The following is a 23,638-nucleotide window of genomic DNA, read 5'->3' as shown; positions in this document are numbered from 1 at the left end:
AGTAAATCTTACATTTCCACTACCTGACAAAAGTCTTGTTGCCTATCCAAGTTTCAGGAACAACAAATAATAACTTAACTTCTAGTTGATCATTTGGTATAAGAAGTGGCTTATTTGAAAGGCAAAGGCCTCTAGATTACACTTATTTTACCAAAATAAAATATGATTATGCTTTAATTTTTAATTATTTAATCATGAGAGTAAGGTCTGACTTTGCTTAGACAAAAGTCTTGTCACGTAACAGAAATAATGTACAGTATAGAATATAAAGTCATGGTGCAGTGGAAAAAGAATTAATATTGTGTATGACTCCCATGAGCTTTGAGGACTGCATCCATACATCTCTGTAATGACTGAAATAACTTGTTGATAAAGTCATCTGGAATGGCAAAGAAATCGTTTTTGCAGGACTCCAAGAGTTCATCAAGATTCTCTGGATTCATTCTCAATCCCCCCTCCTTCATCTTACACCAGACATGCTTAATAACGTGCATATCTGGTGACTGAGCTGGCCAATCCTGGAGCACCTTGACCTTTTTTGCTTTCAGGAACTTTGATGTGGAGGCTGAAGTATGAGAAGGAGTGCTATATCCTGCACCCTCTCCTGTGGTTTGTTATGTAATGTGGAGCACAAATGTTTTGATACCTCAGGCTGTTGATGTTGTCATCCACTCTGCAGATCTCTCACATGCCCCCATATTGAATGTAACCCCAAACCATGATTTTTTCTTCACCAAACTTGACTGATTTCTATCAGAATCTTGGGTCCATGCAGGTTCCAATAGGTCTTCTGCAGTATTTGTGATGATTAGGATGCAGTTCAACAGATGATTCATCAGAAAAATCTACCTTCTGCCAATTTTACCAATGGTCTATTAGAAATGAATTTATTATTTGTTGCTTTTACAACTGGGACAAGACTTTTGCCAGGTAGTGTATTTGCTCATATGCCTTACAAGGCAGCGCAGGGCAAATCTGTTTTTACTTAGTGTTTATCACTTCACATAATACGATGCAGACTCCAAAACCCATCAAATCCCCTAGTTAAAGCAATTTATAGTTGCACCGCACTTCTTAAACTAAAGTCAAATTAATTCGAGAATAATGAGAATGCAGGATTATGTGGCGTTTTCTTATTTGGACATTGTTGACATTAGAATACAGATCTAACTGCTTCAAGCCAAGGCAAGTTTACCCAAGCCTGAGGGGGAGTCAGTTTGACAGTTCACCCAACTAATATACTTTCTAAAAAGTTGTAAACTACAGTTAACCTTCCTGAAAGGCTGTTCCATGTCATTTTACTACTTTTTGATTTCCTAAGTGAAAAATGAGCTGTCAGTGTTAGTTTGTCAGCCTGAGGTAAAATCTACAAGCACACTGATCTCGTGAACCTTTCCAGGAAACTGTGGAGAAGATGAAGTCCAGCACAAAGGAGGTCTAAACCAGGACCGAGACGAGAGGAGGGACAAGATGTGGACGACTTCCTCTCCTACTGATCAGGATTCCTGAGATTATGTACTGTTTTTGGAAGAATCACAGCATTTTCTTCGAATAGGTTATTACTTTTCTTGCTATCCGTACTGCATCTATTCTCTGGTTAATGTGTTATGGTGGGTTTATTTTTTCTTTCATCATATTTTATTAGCTTTTCAATATGTGTTCAAGTGCTGTAAATTGTTTGATTGTGTCACTCAAAACGTTGCCGAAGAGGCCTCAGCACTTTGTTACAGAGGCCATCGTTTTATTGACTATTATTTGATTTTGTGTATTACTCTTTATACCATTTATTTGTTTGTCTATCTGCAGTTATATGTGGAAATATGTTTTACTTTTTTTTTTTGATTGAGACAATGGCAATAGAAGATGAATAGGAAAAAAGAATAGGACAGGTTCGAGAGTTATACAGAGAGAGCTGAACACCATGGGTTCGTCTATCAAAACAGCTTTGGTCCTTTAGTCAGACTGGTAAATACTCATGCTAATGCATCTACACATTAGCAAGAGCTAAAAATATGACTTGAACGAAGCTCAGCCATGGTCGCTCTCTCTTTCATTCTCGTCATGAAGGCCGTCATAGTCTTGAGACCTTTCGTAAAGGTGCTAATGTTAGTATTCATCTGTTTGCTGCTTTGCTCTCTTGCTCTAGATGGTGGAAAATGCTCACTAAAAGCTAAAAAGTATGGATCCAACCCTGTTTCCATCTGGTATTAACACATGCTTTCAGTATTTCAGTGGTTGAATTAGATGCATCACCACAGTACTAAAATCTGCATGAGCTGGAAGTTGCTGAGACTTATACAGAGTATATACAGGAATCAGAAAGTGAAATTCAATACCTTTTAAGACCTATTTTAAGGCTCTTTCCATTCATTTTAAGACCTTATAACCACTTTTCAACCTGAAACACTGGCAAGATTTTAACTTACAGTATATTTACTAAATATTAATGTAAAAAACTAATCCAAAACTAAAACATTATTCATATACTGAATAAAAATCCAGTGAATCTAGCTAAATTAACAGGTTGGCACATACAGAACTACAGAAATAATGGTGTTACTGCAATGAATAAAGCAGCATGATGTCAAATCTAGCAAAATTTTATTGATTTCATAAACTACACAGCATCCTGATATTCGCAGATTTAATCCAGCCAAACTTTTGGCATACAACCATCCAATGCATAATCAAAAATTATACTTAAAAAAAAAAAATTTGACTTTTTAATACTTTTTAAGGGCCTTAAATTTCTCTACATTGATTTATCAACTTTTAATACTTTTTAAGACCCCGCAGACATCCTGTTTTATTTCAGTATGTTGATGTACTCCCAACTATAACAGACTATTGAGTAGGGGTGGGGCTTTCTTTTGTGCTTCATCCCCTCATAACAAATTAATGGTTAGAGGGGCGTGGTTAGGAGTATTACTATGTTTCTGTATAAGTCATCAAAGTGATGTCAACAGAAGGACCACCATTCCAAATGTAGAAGAAAAGTCTTTTGTGGCTACTTGAATACATTAAACTAGCCACAAAATTAGTTTACACTACAAAAACAATCTGATTGAATGCATTTTCACCAACCTCTAGAACTGTGCATAAGTGCAAAACACTTCTAATCATCTTTACACTTCATAAATGTGATCAGTTTGACGAAAATAGATCTTAAAGGGTTAGTTCACCCAAAAATTTTAATTATGTTATTAATTACTAACCTTCTTGTCGTTCCAATCCTCTGAGACCTTCGTTCATCTTGAGAACACAAATTAATATATTTTAGACATTTAAAGTCCAGAAAAGAAAACAAAAACATTGTCAAACCATTCCATCTGAAGTAGTGTAACTATAATCATACGAAGCTCCAAGAACACTTTTGTGCACCGAAAAATCCCTGTAAATATGGCTGTTTCAACGTGTCAGGTCAGTTTGCACATTAACTATAGGCTGTACAATGTCTTTCCATTAGAATCTGCACCACAACATGCAATAATTGTATTGCCTGTAATTCACGAGTTCACAGATATTTGACTAAATAGAATATGCGTATTTGGCATGCTGTCCAGGGAGAGGGCTTTGAGCTTGGGAAGACACCTTAACTCGTGTTATTCCCCTTATCAGGATAGAGAGAGAAAGGGGCCGAGCACAATGTCTAGCCCGGCTCTAGAACACTCCCCCCTCAGATTTAAGTAGGTATCGGGTTTTATAGTCTGGAGTTGGGGTGGTGGAGAGATGCTGAAGTCAAGAGAAAATGGAGGTATGACATGTTTGACTATTTATAGGGATTTGGATAATAGAATGATTGTCTGTGATAAATAAGCCTCGTCAAAGACTCTGACCGTGCTTCTCCCGAAATTTGTTTATAAAACTTCACAAAATGTGCACCCTATTTTAACCTAGAAGAATAAAAATGCACTTGGTGCACAAAAATGTTCTTGGAGCTTCATACACTGCAAAAAAAATGCTTTTCTTACTTTTTTTTTTTTACTTGATTTTTTGTCTTGTTTCTAGTCCAAATATCTAAAAATTCTTAAATCAGGAAGCATTTTTTAAGCAAGCAAAACATATTGTCTTGTTTTCAGAAATAATATGCCAATATTAAATGAGTTTTTCCTTAAAACAAGCAAAATAATCTGCCAATGGGGTAAGAAAAATAATGTTGTTTTTCCTTTTGACATAAGATTATTTTCCTCACCCATTGGCAGATTATTTTTCTTGTTTTAAGGAAAAACTTACTTAATTTTGGCATATTATTTCTTAAAACAAGACAATATGTTTTGTCTAGAAAATACCTTGTCTAGAATATACCTCATCTAGAAAATGCTTCTTGATTTAAGAATTTATCACTGTTGAGTCATATGAATTGTTTTGACAAGGTTTTTAGTTTCTTTCTGGAATATGAACATCCTGGAATTGTTGCTGTCTTTGGAGAATGAGAGAACTCTTCTTCTAAAATATATTATTTGTGCTCAGAAGATGACCAAATGTCTCCAGAGATTAGAATGCCATGAAGGTTGAGTATTTTCAACAGAATCTCCATTTTTGGCTGAACAAACCCTTTAATACTAGGTGAAAACAGGGCATCTGTGAAAAAAACAGACAATACCTTTACATTTTTATATCACGTGGCAACAAACCGACCATGTTATTACTTGACGAACATGCTTTTTCAGCCATAGGCAATTCCACCAAAAATTCTTAGAATAGATCAGACCTCCGTAGATTAGACAAGTAGTGCAGCACAAATGCATTAGCTTAGCTTGAGCTTGAATGTATGTTAGTTGCTAGAGACTCTTCATGCTAAAACTCTCACACTGCTCTCAGTCCTACTCTGATGCTGGGTTTGAATCTATAAATATAAACTAACAAACCAGAATTAGAAGAAATGTAACTATTCGAGATGGGACTGAGTACAGACGGAGTGATCTAAAACCAAAGCCTGATGTTTAGGATGTTTAAATTGTTGTACGAAAACCTCCAGGTATACCACTACTCTGGACCCAGCAACTACTTTATACCTGTTACGTAAAATATCTGTCAGAATAAGGATTAGAGTCGCTATTGCCTCTGTAGTTTAGCTGCATTCTTACAGAATTGAGAGATTTTGTGTACATGTGCAAAATGCATGAGTGTGAGTGTGTTCGCTTGTTTACTTTCCACTAAATTCCACTAACAGTACGAATCCTTTGTGGTAATGAGTGCCTTATATACAAACAGTATGCCATGGGTGAAGTGGCTTCTTCTGTAGGTATAAACCAACTAATATAGGACACAGTGCACATGAATTTTCCAGTATTATGGTAGACACCTAGCAAATGCCTTTTATATTATGTCTATATGATTGTCTTATTCAGTGGGGCAGAATTAAAACATTTTATGGTTAAAAAATATCTCTTGTTTTGTTTCATTTGTTATTACTTTATGATTGTACTTTTTATATGTACTGTGTTCTAATTTTAATAATGTAATAAGAATAAAAGGTACAACTATTTATTTTAAGCCTTACAAACATTTCTTATAATCTGTTGTGTGAACTTAATGGGTTTTTCGATTACATCTATTCACAAGTGGCCGCAGGAAATGGTTGCATAAGATACTTTTTAAAATTATGTTTTAATAACCTTTTGTTAATTTAAAGCTAAGGTGGTTTCAGAAAGACTAGCCAAAGCAAGCTACTGTAGCCTTGAAAGCATGAGATACCACTCTCTTTTCAGAGCTCTCTCCGCTAGAGCTAATTTGTACATACCACAAGGAAATTAACAATTAACCTAACTGTCACATGCTCTCACAACTCTCACTCTTCTTCATTAATCAAACATTCTATATCACACCACAAACTTACCAGCAAACATGCTCTCACACACTGTTCTCTCCACTCTTAAAGCTAGACCTTTCAGTCCAACTGCCTTCAATCCTATTTGTCAGCTCAATTCTATACCATCTCACCTCCTTCAAGCCATTTCTCCTTCTGTTGTACTTGCCACAACATTTAAGCAGGCCAAAAAAAAAAAAACCTCTAGGGATAAAGAAGTCGCAATATCTGGAGTCCCCCAGGGCTTGGTATGTGGACCACTTCTCTTCTCTTCTTGCATGGCATCATTAGGGTCTGTAATTCAAAAATATGACTTTTCATATCACTGCTATTCTAGTGACACCTGTTATTCCAGTCTGATCATCTGATGATAACTGCTTGCAGGTCAGAGAGACTGTTTAATGCAAGATTAAAGACCATCACCTTTAACTCAACCTTGCCAAGATAGAACCGCTGTTCGCCAATTTGTTGTGATTCATTGAAGAAAATGATTTATTGGATTTACTTTTTTTTTTTAAATGTTGGTGGTTGCAAACTATTTATATGGGCTTAATTTAAACAATTAAATTAAGTTGAACATTACTAAATTTAATTTGTTTACATTCAGCCCATATAAATTGTTTGCAACCAAATAAAAAATGTAGCAAATCCAATTAATCATTTATTAGTGTTGCTAAAAGCTATTCAAATTAAAGGCTCTTTTATTTGCATGCAAAATAATTACTTTTATATCCTTCACTCTTTCATCTAAATTCACTAATTCACATTTATGTACCCTCCAGAAGTCATCCCATAAAAGGACCAAATCTCTTTCATAGACTTTTATCTTCACTATTGACTTGCTATTTTCAGGAACCGGCTAAAAGCACCTCCTTTTCTTCTAGACTTGGATGTGGAAGCAATTTGTGCCTCACTATTCAGAGTTTTTACGTCAGTAATTTTAAGACAAACATTCAATAAAAATGGGGTAAATAAACACTGTGACTGCTGGTTGTTGTTTGGGCATCAGATAAAGGTTTAAGACAGCAGTTTTCAGTTTTAGTTGGTTATATTTGTAGTGAAGGTAACAAGAACTAAAAACAGTGCAAGTAATTTCTAGTGTTAATATTATTTTGGGCAGCACAATGGCTCAGTGGTTAGCACTGCACTATTGTCTCACAGCAAGACGTTTGATGGTTCGAGTCCTGGCTAGGCCAGGAGGCATTTCTATGTGAAGATTGCATGTTCTCCCCATGTTCGGGTGAACTTCTTCTGAGTGGTTCTGTTTTCCCAACAGTTCAAAGACACGTGGTATAGGTGAATTGGATTAAAAACAGGGACTAAGCTAAAGGAACGTTTTTATTACATAGTGATAAAACACATTCATTGTGGTGTTCCACAAGGATCTATTCTTGGCCCTTTATTATTTTCTCTTTATATGCTTCCTTTAAGCTCAATACTCCGCAAACATAACATAAACAATCACTGCTATGCTGATGATCCCCAACTATATTTTCCCATCAAACTAGGAAAAGATTTATCATTAGAAAACTTTATGCCTAACCGACATAAAGACCTGGATGACCAATAACTCTCTGCAACTAAATGAAAATAAAACAGAAGTGTTATTATTAGGTCCTGCTGCTACAAACGTTTCAATTAAAACTCAGCTAGGAGTCCTAAATGACCATCTGCACAATCATGCCAAGAATCTCTGATTTATCTTTGATCCACTCTTGCAGTTTGACAAACATGTAAATGCAGTTGTGAAGAGCAGCTTTTTCCAGCTTAGATTGGTGCTGTTTCTTTCTAAAAAAAAGATTTAGAAATCGTAACACATGCTTTAATCTCCTCTCGGTTAGACTACTGCAACTATTTATACATTGGTCTACCTTAGTCAACACTTTCTTGGTTACAGTTGGTCCAAAATGCAGCCGCCAGATTAATAACAGGAACTAAGAGATCATATCTCCCCGGTCCTCGCCTCCTTGCACTGGCTTCCTATAAAATTCAGAGTTGATTTTAAAATCCTGCTTTTCACTTATAAAGCATTGCACAATTCTGCCCCGGCCTATGTCAGTGAACTTATTAGGCCTTATACAGCTTGTAGACCGTTAAGATCCCATGACCATTCAGTTTCTTTTGTCTGTCCCTTGGTCTCGCTGCAAATCAAAAGGTGATCGAGCTTTCTGTGTTGCGTCCTCCAGGTTCTGGAACAGTCTCCCTCCGAACATCAGGATTTCTCCCTCATTGGATGCTTTTAAATCTAATTTAAAGACTTATTTTTACTTTGAGTGACACATGCATCTTATTTCTTATTTGTATTTTAGTATTACTTTTATACATATATATTTTCTTTTATTTTTAATACCAGTATTTATTTTTATTTTTTAGTTTATTTTATTGTAGCACGTTGGATTAACTACAGTTGTGTAAAATTGTGCTCTATAAATAAAGTTTTCCTTGCCTTGCCTAGTATTTATTAATATTTTAAATTATGCCTACTTTTTTCAGATTTTTATTTAATGTAATTACAGTAATTTTGTGAATTTATTTGGCTAATATATCTATTTAACTTTTTCATTGGTTTTTCAAATTTTTTCTAATAATTTTATTTTCAGCTTTACTTAATGAAACATTTGTTTAACATGAACAACTGGCATCTGCAGACAAGTACAACTAATACTTATAGCTTTATAAATACATATTTGTTAGGAATAAAATGCTAAGAAACAGGAAAAGTGGCAGAAAAACTGATTATATTAAAGGAGTAAAGAAAGAATCTCGAGACTGCTTGCATAATGAAATCTCCGTAGCAGCTGTGATTACATAACCATGAAACCGTATTAAATAATAAAGAAAATTGCTTGGATATTTTCCACTTGAGGCTGAATTATAAAAATAATAGCCTATATATATACACACACACATGTAGCTCAGAAAGAGAACAATAGAAAGATTGTTCGAGCTTTCTGTAGCATAAAGTTGACCGCGTTTCTCTCGCTAGTTCCAGTAAAGGGTTAATACAGTCGGGCGGAGCCACAATACATTTGAGCCTCGACACATGAATGTTAAACAGCCAGTCTACGCTGGATAGAGCGTCTTTGACAATAACTAATGTGTGAACGCTGCCATTAGGCTGGATAGCTTAGGTTGCATTACACGGATGTTCGCGGTTCTTGGATGTAGATGAAAACTCGCTCGAAGTGTTCGGAAAGCAGCTTGAACCAGACGAAGGGCAACTCTTTATTTATTGACGAATAAAATGGAGGGTTTTGAAGGAGCCAGCAGCAGCGAGAGCGTTTTAGATCTGTCCCGTTTGAATCTGAACAACCAAAGTCTGGACTCGGTTAGCGAGAAACGACGGAAAGACACGAAACAGCTGTATCTGTGTTACAACCGAATGACGTTTCTGCCCGAATCCATTAGCTTGTTCTCTAACCTGGAGTTTCTCGACATCAGTAACAACATGCTGTCGGTCATCTGCGAGGACATTACCCGACTGACCAAGCTCAAAACACTCATAGCCAAAAACAATCGTTTAAATGAGTTCTCTCTGCCCAAACACTTCGGCTCTATGCAGCTGGAAGTATTGAATTTTAGTGGGAACAGGTTCGAGGAGATGCCGACCCAGTGTTTGCAGCTGCTGCGGCTCCAGTCTCTGTCTCTTGGAGGAAACAGACTGAAGAGCATCCCAGCAGAGATCGAGAGTCTGACCAGGTAACATCTACACTAGCTAGGCATCTCACTAGCGTTTAAAGCAGCAGCTAGTTGTTGGAAGTTTGCCATACTTTTTTTCTGCACTTTTATAGCTCGTTGTAATTACAGTTTAATGATTAAATAGCCTAGTTGTTTTATTCCTCCCTAAAACTACAACGCATTTCTGGGTCAATAAAGAGATGGTCACCCCAAAATACTATATTTACTCACCCTCAAGTATATTTATTCACCCTCACAACTTTAGTTTTGTTTATTCTGTTGAACACAAAAGAAGGTATTTTGAAGAAAGCTAACCAAACATTAACGTTAGTAGGAAAAACAAATAGTATAAATACTCAAAATGTTTGAAATAATTAAAGGGTGAGTAAATTGACAATTTTTGTTTGAACTAACCTATCCCTTTATAAATGTCTAATATGTTGGATGAACTATCAAGGTCCTTAATTTTAATGTAGAATTTTCATAATATTATTTTTCAGTTGATTTCACGTTACCTTGAGCGAATGTTGTGAAAGGTGCTATAGGCTACTTCCAAGCATGGTAACGTTAGTTTGGCGATGACGTCAGACTTCAGGAAGTGACGTCATCTTACATGGAGAAAACAACATTCAATATAAGTGTAAAAAAACAAGAATATAAGTGTAAAAAATAGTTTGAATGTAAATAAATATCCTAAAAAATGTAGGCATTTTAAATGCTGGCCAGACCTTTGTAACTACAGCACAATCTAATCTAGACCAAACAAATTTTTCATATACAGTTGAAGTCAGAATTATTAGCCCTCCTTTGATATTTTTTTCTTTTTTCTAAACATTTCCCAAATGATGTTTAACAGAGCAAGGAAATTTTCACAGTATGTCTGATAATATTTTTTCTTCTGGGGAAAGCCTTGTCTGTTTTATTTCGGCTTTTTAATTTTTTTAAATCCATTTTAAGGTCAAAATTATTAGCCCCTCTTAGCTATATTTTTTCATGGTCTACAGAACAAACTATCGTTATACAAAAACTTGCCTAGATACCCCAACCTGCCTAGTTGACCTAATTAACCTAGTTAAGCCTTTAAATGTCACTTTAAGCTGTATAGAAGTGTCTTGAAAAATATCTAGTCAAATATTATTTACTGTCATCATGGCAAAGATAAAATAAATCAGTTATTAGAAATGAGTTATTAAAACTATTATGTTTAGAAATCTTCTCTCAGTTAAACAGAAATTGGGGAAACAAATCAACAGGGGGGCTAATAATTCTGACTTCAACTATATAATGTGGTTTGTAGCTACTGTTTGTGTATTGGATTTCCATATAATTCAATTGTTCTTAGAACATTTTGCTAACATTCCTGATGTTAAAATGAATTCTTTTTGAATGTACTATTTAAATGAGAATATTATGGGAACAGTAACAAATTTTGCATAAAAAGTACATGAAACGGTGCATGAGGAACTGAAAGGGTTGGTTCACCCAGAAATGAAAATGTACTCAGCCTCAAGTGGTTCCAAACCTTTTTTTTCTGTTAAACACTAATGAAGATATTTTGAAGAAAGCTGAAACTTGGCACTTACTTCCATAGTAAGAAAAACATCAATAGTTACAGGTTTCCTGCTTTCTTAAAACTATCATGTTTTGTGTTTAACAGAAGAAAGAAACTTTGAAACAAGAGTGAATAAATGATGACAGAATTTACAGTTTTAGGTGAACTATCCCTTTAAGTCAGAGGTCTTAAAACATGCTCCTGGAGCCTCACAACACTGCAGAGTTTATCTCCAACCTAATAAAACACACCTGAAGCAGCTTATAAAGCTTTATTCCTTTTTTAGGATAGTTTAAAAATACACCTTATAAAACTTTATAAGACAGTGTCTCTCTAGGAGCATGGTTGAACAGCTCTGGTCTAACTTAAACATTTCAGAAATAAAATGTTCAATGAACAATTGGGTATATGCACAGCTAGTGTTTCTTCCAATTCAATTCAATTCAATTCAATTCACCTTTATTTGTATAGCGCTTATACAATGTAGATTGTGTCAAAGCAGCTTCACATAAAAGGTCACAGTAAATAGGAACAGTGTAATTCAGTTTGTAGTGTTTAAGTTCAGTTCAGTTGAGCTCAGTTCAGTGTGGTTTAATAATCACTACTGAGAGTGCAAACACTGAAGAGCAAATCCAACGATGCGCACCTCTACAGATCCCGAACCATGCAAGCCAGTGGCGACAGCGGAGAGGGAAAAAAAAACTTCACTAAAGGCGGAAGTGAGAAAAAAAACCTTGAGAGAAACCAGGCTCAGTTGGGCACGACCATTTTAATTTCTCCGCTGGCCAAAGGTCTTGTGCAGAGCTGCAGTCTCAGTGGCGGAGGCTGGAAGCTGGCCTCAGCGAAGACTCGTCTGTCTCTGGAGCGTCACAGGAATCAGTCTCATGCTGTCCACTCCTCCATGACCACCACAGCAGCTGCTCAGGATACGGCCTGGTCCAGGATATGGAAACCTTGGGATCATCTCGTCGTTGGTCTTGGATCGAATCAGTGACTCTGCATAGTCTGAGGGCCTCGGGAAGAGTATCCCCAGGTGGAAATGGAGAATAAAGAAAATAATTAGCGTAGCTGATGTTCACAGTGTATATCAGCAAGATGCATAACCTGTGTGGAAGCCCCCTAAGTGGTGCACTAAGTGTATGCTTTACTGAACAGATAGGTCTTTAATCTAGTTTTGAATTGGGAGAGTGTGTCTGAGCCTCGGACGTTATCAGGAAGGCTATTCCAGAGTTTAGGAGCTATAAATGAGAAGGCTCGACCTCCTTTACTCGACTTTGCTATTCTAGGTACTACCAGAAGCCCTGAGTTTTGAGACCTTAAAGAGCGAGTTGGATTGTAGCGAGACAGAAGATTGGTTAGATAAACAGGAGCTAGATTATTTAAAGCTTTATATGTAAGAAGCAATATTTTAAATTCAATACGAAACTTAACAGGCAGCCAGTGTAAGGAGGATAAAATTGGGGTGATGTGATCAAATTTTCTAGACCTGGTAAGAACTCTGGCAGCTGCATTTTGTACTAATTGAAGTTTGTTAATAGAGGATGCTGGGCAGCCAGCAAACAGTGCATTACAGTAGTCCAGCCTAGAAGTCATAAAAGCATGGACTAGCTTTTCTGCATCTGAGATGGATAGCATACTTCGTAACTTAGCGATATTTCTCAGATGAAAGAAAGCAGTTTTTGTGACATGGGATATATGATTTTTAAAAGTTAAATTGCTGTCTAATATGACACCCAGATCTTTTATAGTAGAGCTAACGCTAACTTTGTATCCCTCTAATTGTAGGTCGAGTTGTGAGATCTGCTGAGTACAGGATTTAGGCCCAATAAGTAATAATTCTGTTTTGTCTGAGTTTAAGAGAAGATAATTGTTGGTCATCCAGTCTTTAACATCTTTAATACACTCAGTTAGCTTGGACAGATTAGACGTCTCGTCAGGTTTAGTTGAAATATATAATTGAGTATCATCTGCATAGCAGTGAAAGCTGATCCCATGTCTTCTAATAATGTCTCCCAGGGGTAGCATGTATATTGTAAACAGTAAAGGGCCTAAAACTGATCCTTGAGGCACCCCGTATTTTACTGGGCTGATTTGTGAAGGCTGTCCATTAATATTCACAAACTGGTAACGGTCAGATAAGTATGACTTAAACCATTGTAGGGCATGTCCCTGGACACCTGTAGACTTTAAGCGATTAATAAGGATACCATGGTCAATGGTGTCAAATGCCGCACTAAGATCGAGTAGAACTAATAGCGAGATGCACCCTTGGTCAGCAGCTAAGAGTAAATCGTTGGTTATTTTCACTAATGCAGTTTCTGTACTGTGATGAGCTCTGAAACCTGACTGAAACACTTCAAAAACATTGTTGGTCTGCAGAAAGGAGCATAATTGAGCAGAAACAACTTTTTCTAGTATTTTAGATATAAATGGAAGGTTTGAAATATGCCTATAATTAGCTAAGTTGCTGGGTTCCAGTTGTGGTTTCTTAATAATAGGTTTAATAACAGCTAACTTGTAAGGATTTGGAACATTGCCTAAAGATAAAGAAGAGTTGATAATGTTAAGAAGAGGTTCTCCTTTTTTTTTTCCATTTTTTACAGTTCCTTTCACAGCATTGATGTTGTAATGTAATTAAAATATAATTAGTTCAATAGACTTTGGCATTCATTTAGTTGTTCAAGCGTAAAACGAGATGGAATGCCGTTTACACGCAAGTGGCCGCCAGGATTTGCAGGCTAGAGCAGAATTTAATATACTGGGGTAAAATAAATGTTCATATTTTAAAGACATGGCAGGGAAAATGTAATTTAATGCAGTGCTTCTTGTACATTCTGAGACCCACTTTATATCGGATTTCACTTAGCCAGTGGAGATCACTGATTTTGAAAGAAAACAGATGTTAAATGGCATACAGTACACCGAAAGCGCTTAACCCAGATTACTGACAAATTAAAAGTACTTCCGCATACTTCTGCATATACCCTGTTGTATGAATAATGTTGTTTTTCTGTAGTGGACAATCACCAGATTGCAGCACATCATTTCTCAGTTACTCTGTAAGCCCACAAATGCCAAATCAGCAAGTTCAGTCTGCAAAAACAAGCTCCGATAGAAACTGACAGGGAAAACACTGATATAACAAAACCACTCAGAATGTCTGTTAGTGCAGTGTGGATTGGCCTCGTGAAAGCAGACCATCTATATTCTGATATTCTGATGCTCTTGATGTACTTCTGAAAGTCACAGCAGCACATTACACAACAGCAGGGATATTTACTAGAGTTTTGAGAAGCCAAATGTGAAGCCTTCATAATATTACCCAATATATTACCCAACCAAAGAATGACTGGTAATTAGGGTTGCACGATACTGTAAAATATGCAATATGTAATGTTGTTGAGTATTGCGATAATGATATATCTTACAATATAACAGTCCCCTAGAAAAATGTATTTTTTATTAGAGAAAATCATTTATTTATTTAAATATATTAAACTGGGTGACGCAGTGGCGCAGTAGGTAGTGCTGTCGCCTCACAGCAAGAAGGTCGCTGGTTCGAGCCTCGGCTGGGTCAGTTAGCATTTCTGTGTGGAGTTTGCATGTAAAACATGCAAAGAAGTCCAAAGACATGCGGTACAGGTGAATTGGGTAGGCTAAATTGTCCGTAGTGAATGAGTGTGTATGGATGTTTTCCAGAGATGGGTTGCAGCTGAAAGGACATGTGCTGGATAAGTTGGCGGTTCATTCCGCTGTGGCGACCCCAGATTAATAAAGGCCGAAAAGAAAATGAATGAATAAATGAAAAATATATTAAACTAATCAGGTCAAATATCTATTTCAAATCTAACTAATTCTAATACAGACTAAAAATCTTATGAGTGAACACCTCAGCAGATATTCTGGCTCTGATTCAACAGCATCTGGATGCAAGCTTGATGATGCAAGCTGAGATTGTGTATGTCAGAGATGCAATCTTGTGATGCTAGGTATGTCACTGTGAGGGGTAGGGTTAGGTGAGTGCATTAAAAAGCATTGGGTGCAGCTCAGATTGCACTGCATTCAGACCCCTGTTTTCTGATTGTTCATTTTCTCTCGTCTCGACTCCCACCATTAGTATTTATTTTCAGCTTTGGGTTTACCTTTGGGCCGCTCCAGCCAATAGCAGTACAGCAACTACTGGGGTGTTGGGCATAATGATAGCAAGTGAATTTAGATAAACAACCAATGTATTAAATAAATGTAATGTATCACATATTTATGCAATGCGTACAGTACTGCATACACTATTATAGCAGGAATTACCATTTTGGTAATTTATCTTATAAAACAAAATGACCTGCAATAAGTCATTTATAGGCCACGCCCTCATATTAAAACAGACTATGATTCGTGCTTCATTAATTCATTGGGGGCTCTAATATTCTTGTCTTTCCCATAATAATACATATGCTTTCTGTGTGGGACCAAAGAAGAACAAGAGAATAAAACATAATTGAGGCATGTAAACATGCACATTGAATAATTTTCATCATTAAATAACTACATAAAGTCTTTGCTACTGTTGCAAAGTAAATCATCATTCTAGCTGATGCAATTTCAGAAGTGAAATCCAAAAGACAGCTTTCTCCCTTGTTTATTGCTCTTTCTCTGAACAAAGTGCACTGTGTGCAAAAAAAGAGGTCATTCGAGTGGTTATCTTGCCCTCTGTTCCCTTCATTTGTCATATTATTTAGTATTCCTGAGCTTTTTATCAGTAGTTCAGTCATTGTGTCATTGGAAATAATAATAATAATAACAATAATAACAACAATAATAATAGATTTTATTTGAGACGCCTTTCCAACCAGTCAAGGTCACCATATGTGAGATGCAATAAATAAAAAAACAATAAATATCTAAAAACAATAATATTCAACAATTCAAAATAATTCAACAAATGTATTCAGTCAGGTGACAGGTCCCACACATACATCATATCTATTGATCTGTCTGTGGGTAATGAGAACCATTTTACTGGTATTGGTTCAGACCACACACATTACATATTATTATTATTATTATTATTATTATTATTATTAAGGCTGGGTGAAAAGCAACCGAAATCGACATTCAGAACCTACAATCCATCTAGTTTTTCCAGGACGATTTTTTCAATTACCTACTCTCTACTACTTATGAAGTCACACGACCCCGCTCTGTTAAAGGCTGAGGCTGATTTATACTTATGCCGCCACTTTGTAGCCACATCTGATCTCTGGTCAAGTAGGACGATGGACCCATTCTTGACCCTTACTTAGAACTACAATGATGATGATTGGAAGCTGCGCCTGAGATGCTTCAACACAGCATATTATCCATTACATTAAAATTATTATTTACATTTAAATATTTGTTTACAGAAGATGCAAGAAATGCACTGTTTAAAATATTATTTAGATATACAAGAGTTATTTTATTTAGAAGAGATACTGCTTATTTTCTGCTTTTAACATGAAAAACAATTAAAAGAAAATAAATTTTGTTTCCAGAAGTGCAAGTTATTTATTTTAACTTTTTATAAGGAAAAACTGACTGTTGTTTTTAGGCAACCTGCATTTTAATTTCAGTTGTTCAATGTTGAAATACAATAAATAATCATAGATAGTAGATAGTGTGTGTTTCCTTCAATTATTTTCAAATCAAGTAATGCACCCTTCATTTAAAAATCTCTCACTTGAAATAAGTGAGCATATTTACTGTACAAAAACCGTCAGTGAACTGTGAGAATAATAAATAATTCAAATAATCAGTCATTAATTGTAATTGAGTTAAAATGTGAAATTAATCAAGATTTTGATTTTAGGCCAAATCGTCCAGCCCTAATTATTATTATTATTATTATTATTATTATTATTATTATTATTATTATTATTATTATTATTATATACAAAATTGGGCAAAATTCATTTGTCAATTTAAAATGAAAAGGTTGACTTAATCAAGCACTCAAAATGGTTCAAATTGCATTTAAAATGCATTTTAATTGCAGAACTACTCTATGCAAAACTGATTAGAAATGTATGTCTGTCAATATAGTTAACGCTCTACATTGAAATATAAATTTTCATAATGGCATTCAAATATTAAAATTAGTTTATTCGCACAAAGAATAATTAAAGTGCATTTGTCTCGTTTTAAATACCATTTCATAAACACAATTTGCAATGTTATTCATCTTAGAGCTGGTTGGTTCATGTTTACTCAAGATTTAAATCCCTACAGAGAAAGTGAATAGGAAAAAAATTGTTTTGCAGTCAATGTTGCACTCTTTGCAAGGAGTCAAACACATTTCCTTGCTTAACGATTGACTACCAGCGACCTGTTTTCTTCTGCTGACAAGTTCCCTCTGAACCTTATCACTGTAGTCTTAATTATTAGACACGTGCAGATTAATAATCCCCTTTCGCAATGTCAAGGAAAAAAGCTCCCAGAGCGTGACTCAGGGTCTACCAGCCCAGTGGCTGATGATTATAGTATGTTATTAACTGATTGTGCCAATAACTGATATGGGAAACAGTAGACAAACATCAAACAGTCTACAGTTTGCAGCGGTTGCAAAGCAAAACAGTGCATCAACATACACTAAAGATGTTAATACAGTGTGCAAATGCAAATAGTATAACTTAAGTTTTAGAAGTAGGGAAAGGGGGACACAAAATGGGGGAAATTTATCCGATTTACATTTTAGGAACAATGGTGATACAAAATTCAGGAATAAAATGGCTAATTAAACTAATTTAATTTCAAACTAACCTAAAATATTGTGTGCTGAATCACGGTTTTGGAAAATCAGTTGATGAATGAGTAAATTAGAACAAAGAAAGAAGTAGAAATTAGAAGACTAGAGAAGTGATGCTGAAAAATACATTTAACAATATTCTCGTTTACCTTATTTCTGATCAATGGATAGCATACTTTGTGAGCTTTTTAAAGTAATTGTGCAAATATTATCTACTTTTAGTGAAATCCAACTGTCCTGCAATGACTCTGAAGGGCTTAATTTTTACAAACCGCAGAGGAGTCTCTCATTTGAACTTTGCTTCACACTTTACTGACAGTGAGAATAAATGGGAATCTCTCAGCGCTAGAACCTCAGGCCGCAGGATCAGTTTGCCATGTGGTCTCAGTAGAGCTGTGCTGGAGCCACGAGTCTGCTGAGGCCCACTTGGCCGCGAGCCAATCAGTCATAAAGAGATGTGCCCTGTTGGCCCACATTATACACTAAGTTGGTCCTTTTCCAGAGATCTGGGCCTCTTTTCTCTTTGCCATTTCTGTCTGCTGTGGTAATTGTAGAGACTAAGCTCTGATGGGTTGGCGTTGGAGATTGAGATACTGAAGCAAAAATGAAAGCCTATCCTCAGGGAGGGCAACAAATCAACAAAGTGGCTCCTGTGCTCTCAGTGTCTTATTCTTTTTGTCTAGTTGGTTAAAAAAAAAATCAGTGGAAGTTTGAAAAATTCTTCGGCACATATTTTAATTGCCCCACTATCCGCATGGTAAATACTTGATTTAGTGGTAAACCGCAGTAAACAGCAGAAATGTTTGAGCATTGATGTACTATTAACAAACATCCAAACGGTGTCCACTCTGCTAGTATCATTTAGGTGAATATCGTAAAATGTGCTGTGTGCTTCTACTTAGTACTAAAATAAACTAAAAACAGTAGTGAGAAAACGTCAGATAAAAACCATCTGATAGGTGGGTAGGGCTGCACAATTGGAAAAAATGGAGGTTGTAATTCAGCAAAAGCTGTAATTCTCATGCACATCTTGTTAAAGAAACACGGCACTGTGATTGATAGTAAGTATCCTTTAACGTCAAAGAAGGTGAAGCCCAAATGCCACACCTCCCTATTATAAATATGACACTGACCAATGGTAGTTTGATTCTGTTCACACCAGACGCAGAACATAAATAGATGCTTGAACATTTTGAGTTTACTCGCTTCATCCGCATGTCAAATTGGCTTCATTCACACATCAAATTCACTTTACAATAGATGCGGATTTGCCTTATGGGCTAGGCTCTATGACTCTAGCTTCGCTAAATGGCTAACATGAAATTTATTGAGAGAATAGCTGTCTTTATGTGCTTTAGGAAGGCTGAAAAACAGCGTAGATTTGTTTGGTGCCATGTCTGAATCAACTAGATCCTTTCAGAGGTGCACACAGCCCTGCAAGTTCATCTGAGGTATAATTTCACTTAATGCCCATAAGCTATTAAATGAATGCTTTAAACTTTAATTTATTAATAAATGCACAAGTTTGTACCTTATATAAACTAGATTTTCTATGAAGCATTGGACCTGTATTCCATAATGTTTCTGACGAACAACAAAAAGGATGTTTGATGAAGATATCAATGCAATCGTGAAACATTTATCTGTATTGGCTTAAAAACAGCTGAAGTTAGAGCAATTTCCTCATAGCCTTTGCATGTTTGCATTGATTGTTTACTGACCTTTTTCTACATGTCTGGGTTTGTTCAATAAAAGATTTCCTATTGATTTTCAGATACTATAATGTAGTGGTCCTTAACAAGGGGTAGGCCCCACATTGGCAACTTCCAGAGGCACCAATAAGTCTTAAAAAGTCTTATTAGCATGTTGATAAATTAACATAATTGAGTTGCAAAACAAAGACAAAAGGTTACATTTACAACATTAAAATTAAATCATTGTTTTACAACAAAAGTACAAGTGGTGCAAAAATATTTTAGATAGTAGGACCTTCACAAAATGTCAAAGGCAGGGTCATGAAATCAAAAATATTGCGAATCACTGCTTTAATGTATATTCAATAGGCTTTCTAGTAGAAACATGTGTTGAAGTCTCAAGAAGTTCACTAGTGACTGACACATTTAAAAACCTTCGTTAGTCACACGCATCTAATAACAGTAGTGCTGGTTTGAGCAGTGAGTGAAGAAAAAGAGTTACACTGGTAACGTGACCTAGATGCTAGGCAAATTTATGTAAGTGAGTGTAATGGCCAGCTAGTAAGAGATGTGTGGGTAAGCACTACTGTCCTGGCTTCAGGAGGCAGACTAGACTGACACTGTGATCTATAGTATAGTCTGCCTGCTTTGCATTCCAGAAATTGTGGTGTGAATCCTATTTGAATTGGCATGGATGGGTTTAGTGGGATGAGTGTAACAGTCAGCTTATAGAAGTTGTATATGTAAACTTCATTCTCCTAACCTAGACTGACTAGAAGGCCCACTAGACTGATTCTGTTTTTCTTTTGTCCCTTTTTGTACCTGATTACCATGCCAGAAACATTGGCTCAAATCCCATATTGAAGGATTTTTGGTTTCATGTAATGATCTTGCAATTATTGTAATTGTGTTAACATGATCCCTTCTTTGTCTTTCTAGCTTGGAGCTGTTGTATTTGGGTGGTAACCAGATCACCACCATCCCTGCTGAACTAGCTAACTTACCTGGCCTTAGTTACTTGGTTCTGTGTGATAATCGCATCCAGAGTGTCCCACCTCAACTAAACCGGTTAGTAAGAGATGTGGCAAACATATTCTTCCTACAAAGTTGGTCAATTAGACCTGCAAGATTTGATCAAAATATTGTTTAGATGAAAACCATTTAATCACTTTTGCGTTTCCTTTCACCATCACAGGCTCTATTCTCTGCGTTCTCTTAGTTTGCACAATAACCTGCTGACATATCTTCCGAGAGAGATTCTAAGTCTAGTTCACCTTCAGGAGCTCAGTCTTCGAGGCAATCCCTTGGTAGTACGCTTCGTCAAGGACATGACCTATGATCCCCCATCACTCCTGGAGCTGTCTGGCCGCACCATCAAAAGCAAGAACCTTCCATACTCTCATAAAGACCTTCCAAGCCATCTAGTCATCTACCTAGATACAGCCAGCAAGTGTCCCAACCCCAAGTGTGCAGGTGGGAGAAGAAAGATCACATAAACTTCATGTGGATATAATCTTAAAGTACCTAAAGAATTCAGAATAAAATGATTAACAGCGAGATTGTCCAAATCCTGCTCCAGGAGTACCACATTCCTAAAGAGTTTAGCTTCAACACAGCCACCTGAAAGTGATGCTGAAGACTAGCTGGTTAAGTTGTGTTCAGTTATGTTGAGTTGTGATGTAGAAGATTTTCCAAAATTTGCATAGATTCCTATTGAAATGACCAAAATTCACCAGCAAACTTTCAACTTGACTAATTGTGGATGCAACTTAATCAAAATACTTTCTAAATATTTATCTCACCATCTCTTTCCCAGGTGTTTACTTCGATTCATGCGTTCGTCACATCAAGTTTGTGGATTTCTGCGGGAAGTATCGCCTTCCCTTGATGCACTACCTGTGCTCCCCAGAATGCACCTCTCCCTGCAGCTCCAACCCTCAAAGTGACGCTGACTCAGACGATGACCACAGCGTGCCCGTCGATCGCCTTCAAAGAGTCCTGCTGGGATAACCTCGCTCACCCCGCACATGCCGCTTTCTTTCTCACTCTCTCTCACAGTGTTATCAGCAAGAACATTGAACTTTATCAGCCAGCTGGCTCGAAAAACCTCTCAGCTGAAGCCAAATCTTATTGCCAAGTGATTGAGCAAGTGGAATCCAGCAGCATTCTGGGAAAGCATATCTTCAGATAGTTTCCCTTACAAAGAAAGGCTTTGCCTTGATCAAAAACACTGGTGGTTCAGAATAGTTGTTTTATAAAATAGTTATATTAACTAAGTTGCCTTGGTCATCAATCTGTTTAGCTCTTGCACTTTCGTAATACTTAGAGGACTCACTTTAGGTACATGCCTATATTCTGATCGACAGTAGATTGCCATGTCTCTCACAGGAGAACGCTAACATTTCCTCATTACGCACAAAGATTTACTGTGAATTAATAACAATTAAACTTTGAGAACTCTTGCTTTTTAGATTTGTGAGAAGTTTAGACACATTTTCTTGCAACACGAGACCTCACTGCTTAAGAGACTATTTGCAGAATTCAGAAACTAGTGACACCGCTGGCCATTATGTGAACAGTAGACAGCAACTTCTTGCTGGTGCTCAAATTCTTACACACATTATCCATAACCTCCGTTCACATGGGGTTGTCGGTGTTAACTCTTCTTGCTTACTTTAGAGCGAAGTCAAGCATTGCCGAACATAATTGTGGGTCTGTCGAAACAAGTTGGACTTGTTGCTTGCTGCAAAATGTGAAGAACATTCAAGTTTTCAATGTCGAATGCAGGGATCAGCCAATCTGATCGCAATTTTTAAATACTAATGCAGATGCTAGCCAATGATGTTCGTCCAACACCAGCAAACAGTGTTATATCAAAATGGAAAAAAAGCTTATAACCTTGGTTGGTAAACACCCAGAGCTTCATGCACTCTTTATACACTACTACTATTACTGCTACTACTACTTCTGTGCCTTTTTAATGTCATGGTCAAAGCTGCATGTGATTGGCTGTCGTCACTATGATGATAAAGCTTTAGACATGCTCTAAGTCAAGCGTTAACACCAATAACCTCTGTGAATGTGGTGTAAGAGACTTACCATGATTCAATGCCGATATACTCAGGTGTCAAGACAAAGACCTTTTTCATTCTTTGATTAGATAAAGAAGTTGGAAATAATACAATTGCCATTATATATGTCATAACCTAACCCTAACCATGACAAACACTATGAAGGGAATGGCAATAAAAGCATTTCATACACAAAAGTTCTTACATATAGTCCCTTTAAACAGTTACACATCTTCACAAACATTTCAGTTAAGCTTTGGTGTTTTGTTTTGAATATGCTGACACTAAACGGCTGCATTCAAAAACTGGGGCAGCACTTGATATCTTGTGATAAAACGTGACAAAGGTCAACAGTCACTTTGTTTCGAAGGTTAATTGTTCTTTTAGCCCATGTTCGCAACAATAAATGAAAAGGAAAAATGATATTGTTACAAAGCCAGTGGACAAATTCTTTAGTTTCCATGTCTTTAAAAAAATCCAAACACTTCATGTTTTATACTCACTTTCTCTTAGTTTCTTCACGTCTTACACTCTTAGGCTTATCCAATATTGACTATGCAGATAATTAATGCAATTATTATTTCAGAGTTTTATATCTAATTCATATCTAAGGCTTTTATACCAAGTAAACATTTATGATATTTTCTTTACATCATTGACAACATAGAATGTATTTTATTTAATATTATGATGACCAATTTGGATAACATTCACTCCTCTAATGGTTTATAAACATGTCTTTGCACTTCTTATGTAGTGAACTATAATAAAAAAATAAAAGCTCATGTGTGTGTGGCCACTTTATTTTTCTTAAGAACACAGCATGCTTTTCTCAAATGCAACCAGAGCTAAAAAAACAAAAATATTTCTACATTCCCGGTAAGTAAAAAACTTACAATGTAAATACAGTGCATCTGAAAAAAAAATTATATATATATATATATATATATATATATATATATATATATATATATATATATATATATATATATATATATATATATATATATATATATATTCAAAGCGAGTGCTGGATTAAAGCTCATGGATTGA

At 36.1% G+C, this 23,638-nt stretch overlaps 2 protein-coding genes across 2 annotated transcripts in view; both read left to right on the top strand.

The window, feature by feature from the left end:
- fstl1b (follistatin-like 1b) overlaps positions 1 to 5,387 on the top strand; it is an 84,231-nt gene extending 78,844 nt beyond the window's left edge. Inside the window, exon 11 of the mRNA XM_056464787.1 lies at positions 1,400 to 5,387. Coding sequence (XP_056320762.1) covers positions 1,400 to 1,441 — 42 coding nt within the window. The 3' untranslated portion in view covers positions 1,442 to 5,387. The remainder of the gene's footprint in view (positions 1 to 1,399) is intronic.
- A 3,447-nt stretch (positions 5,388 to 8,834) lies between these two features.
- On the top strand, positions 8,835 to 23,344 carry lrrc58b (leucine rich repeat containing 58b). The gene is made up of 4 exons (XM_056464927.1): positions 8,835 to 9,508; positions 20,454 to 20,582; positions 20,710 to 20,987; positions 21,331 to 23,344. The coding sequence occupies exons 1-4, from the start codon at positions 9,054 to 9,056 to the stop codon at positions 21,522 to 21,524; spliced, it is 1,056 nt and encodes a 351-aa protein (XP_056320902.1). The 5' UTR covers positions 8,835 to 9,053; the 3' UTR covers positions 21,525 to 23,344.
- Positions 23,345 to 23,638: the final 294 nt, after the last annotated feature.

The sequence above is a fragment of the Danio aesculapii genome, chromosome 9 (genome assembly GCF_903798145.1).
Source record: "Danio aesculapii chromosome 9, fDanAes4.1, whole genome shotgun sequence".
Lineage (NCBI taxonomy): Eukaryota > Metazoa > Chordata > Actinopteri > Cypriniformes > Danionidae > Danio > Danio aesculapii.
This window is presented reverse-complemented; position numbering and strand designations above follow the sequence as displayed.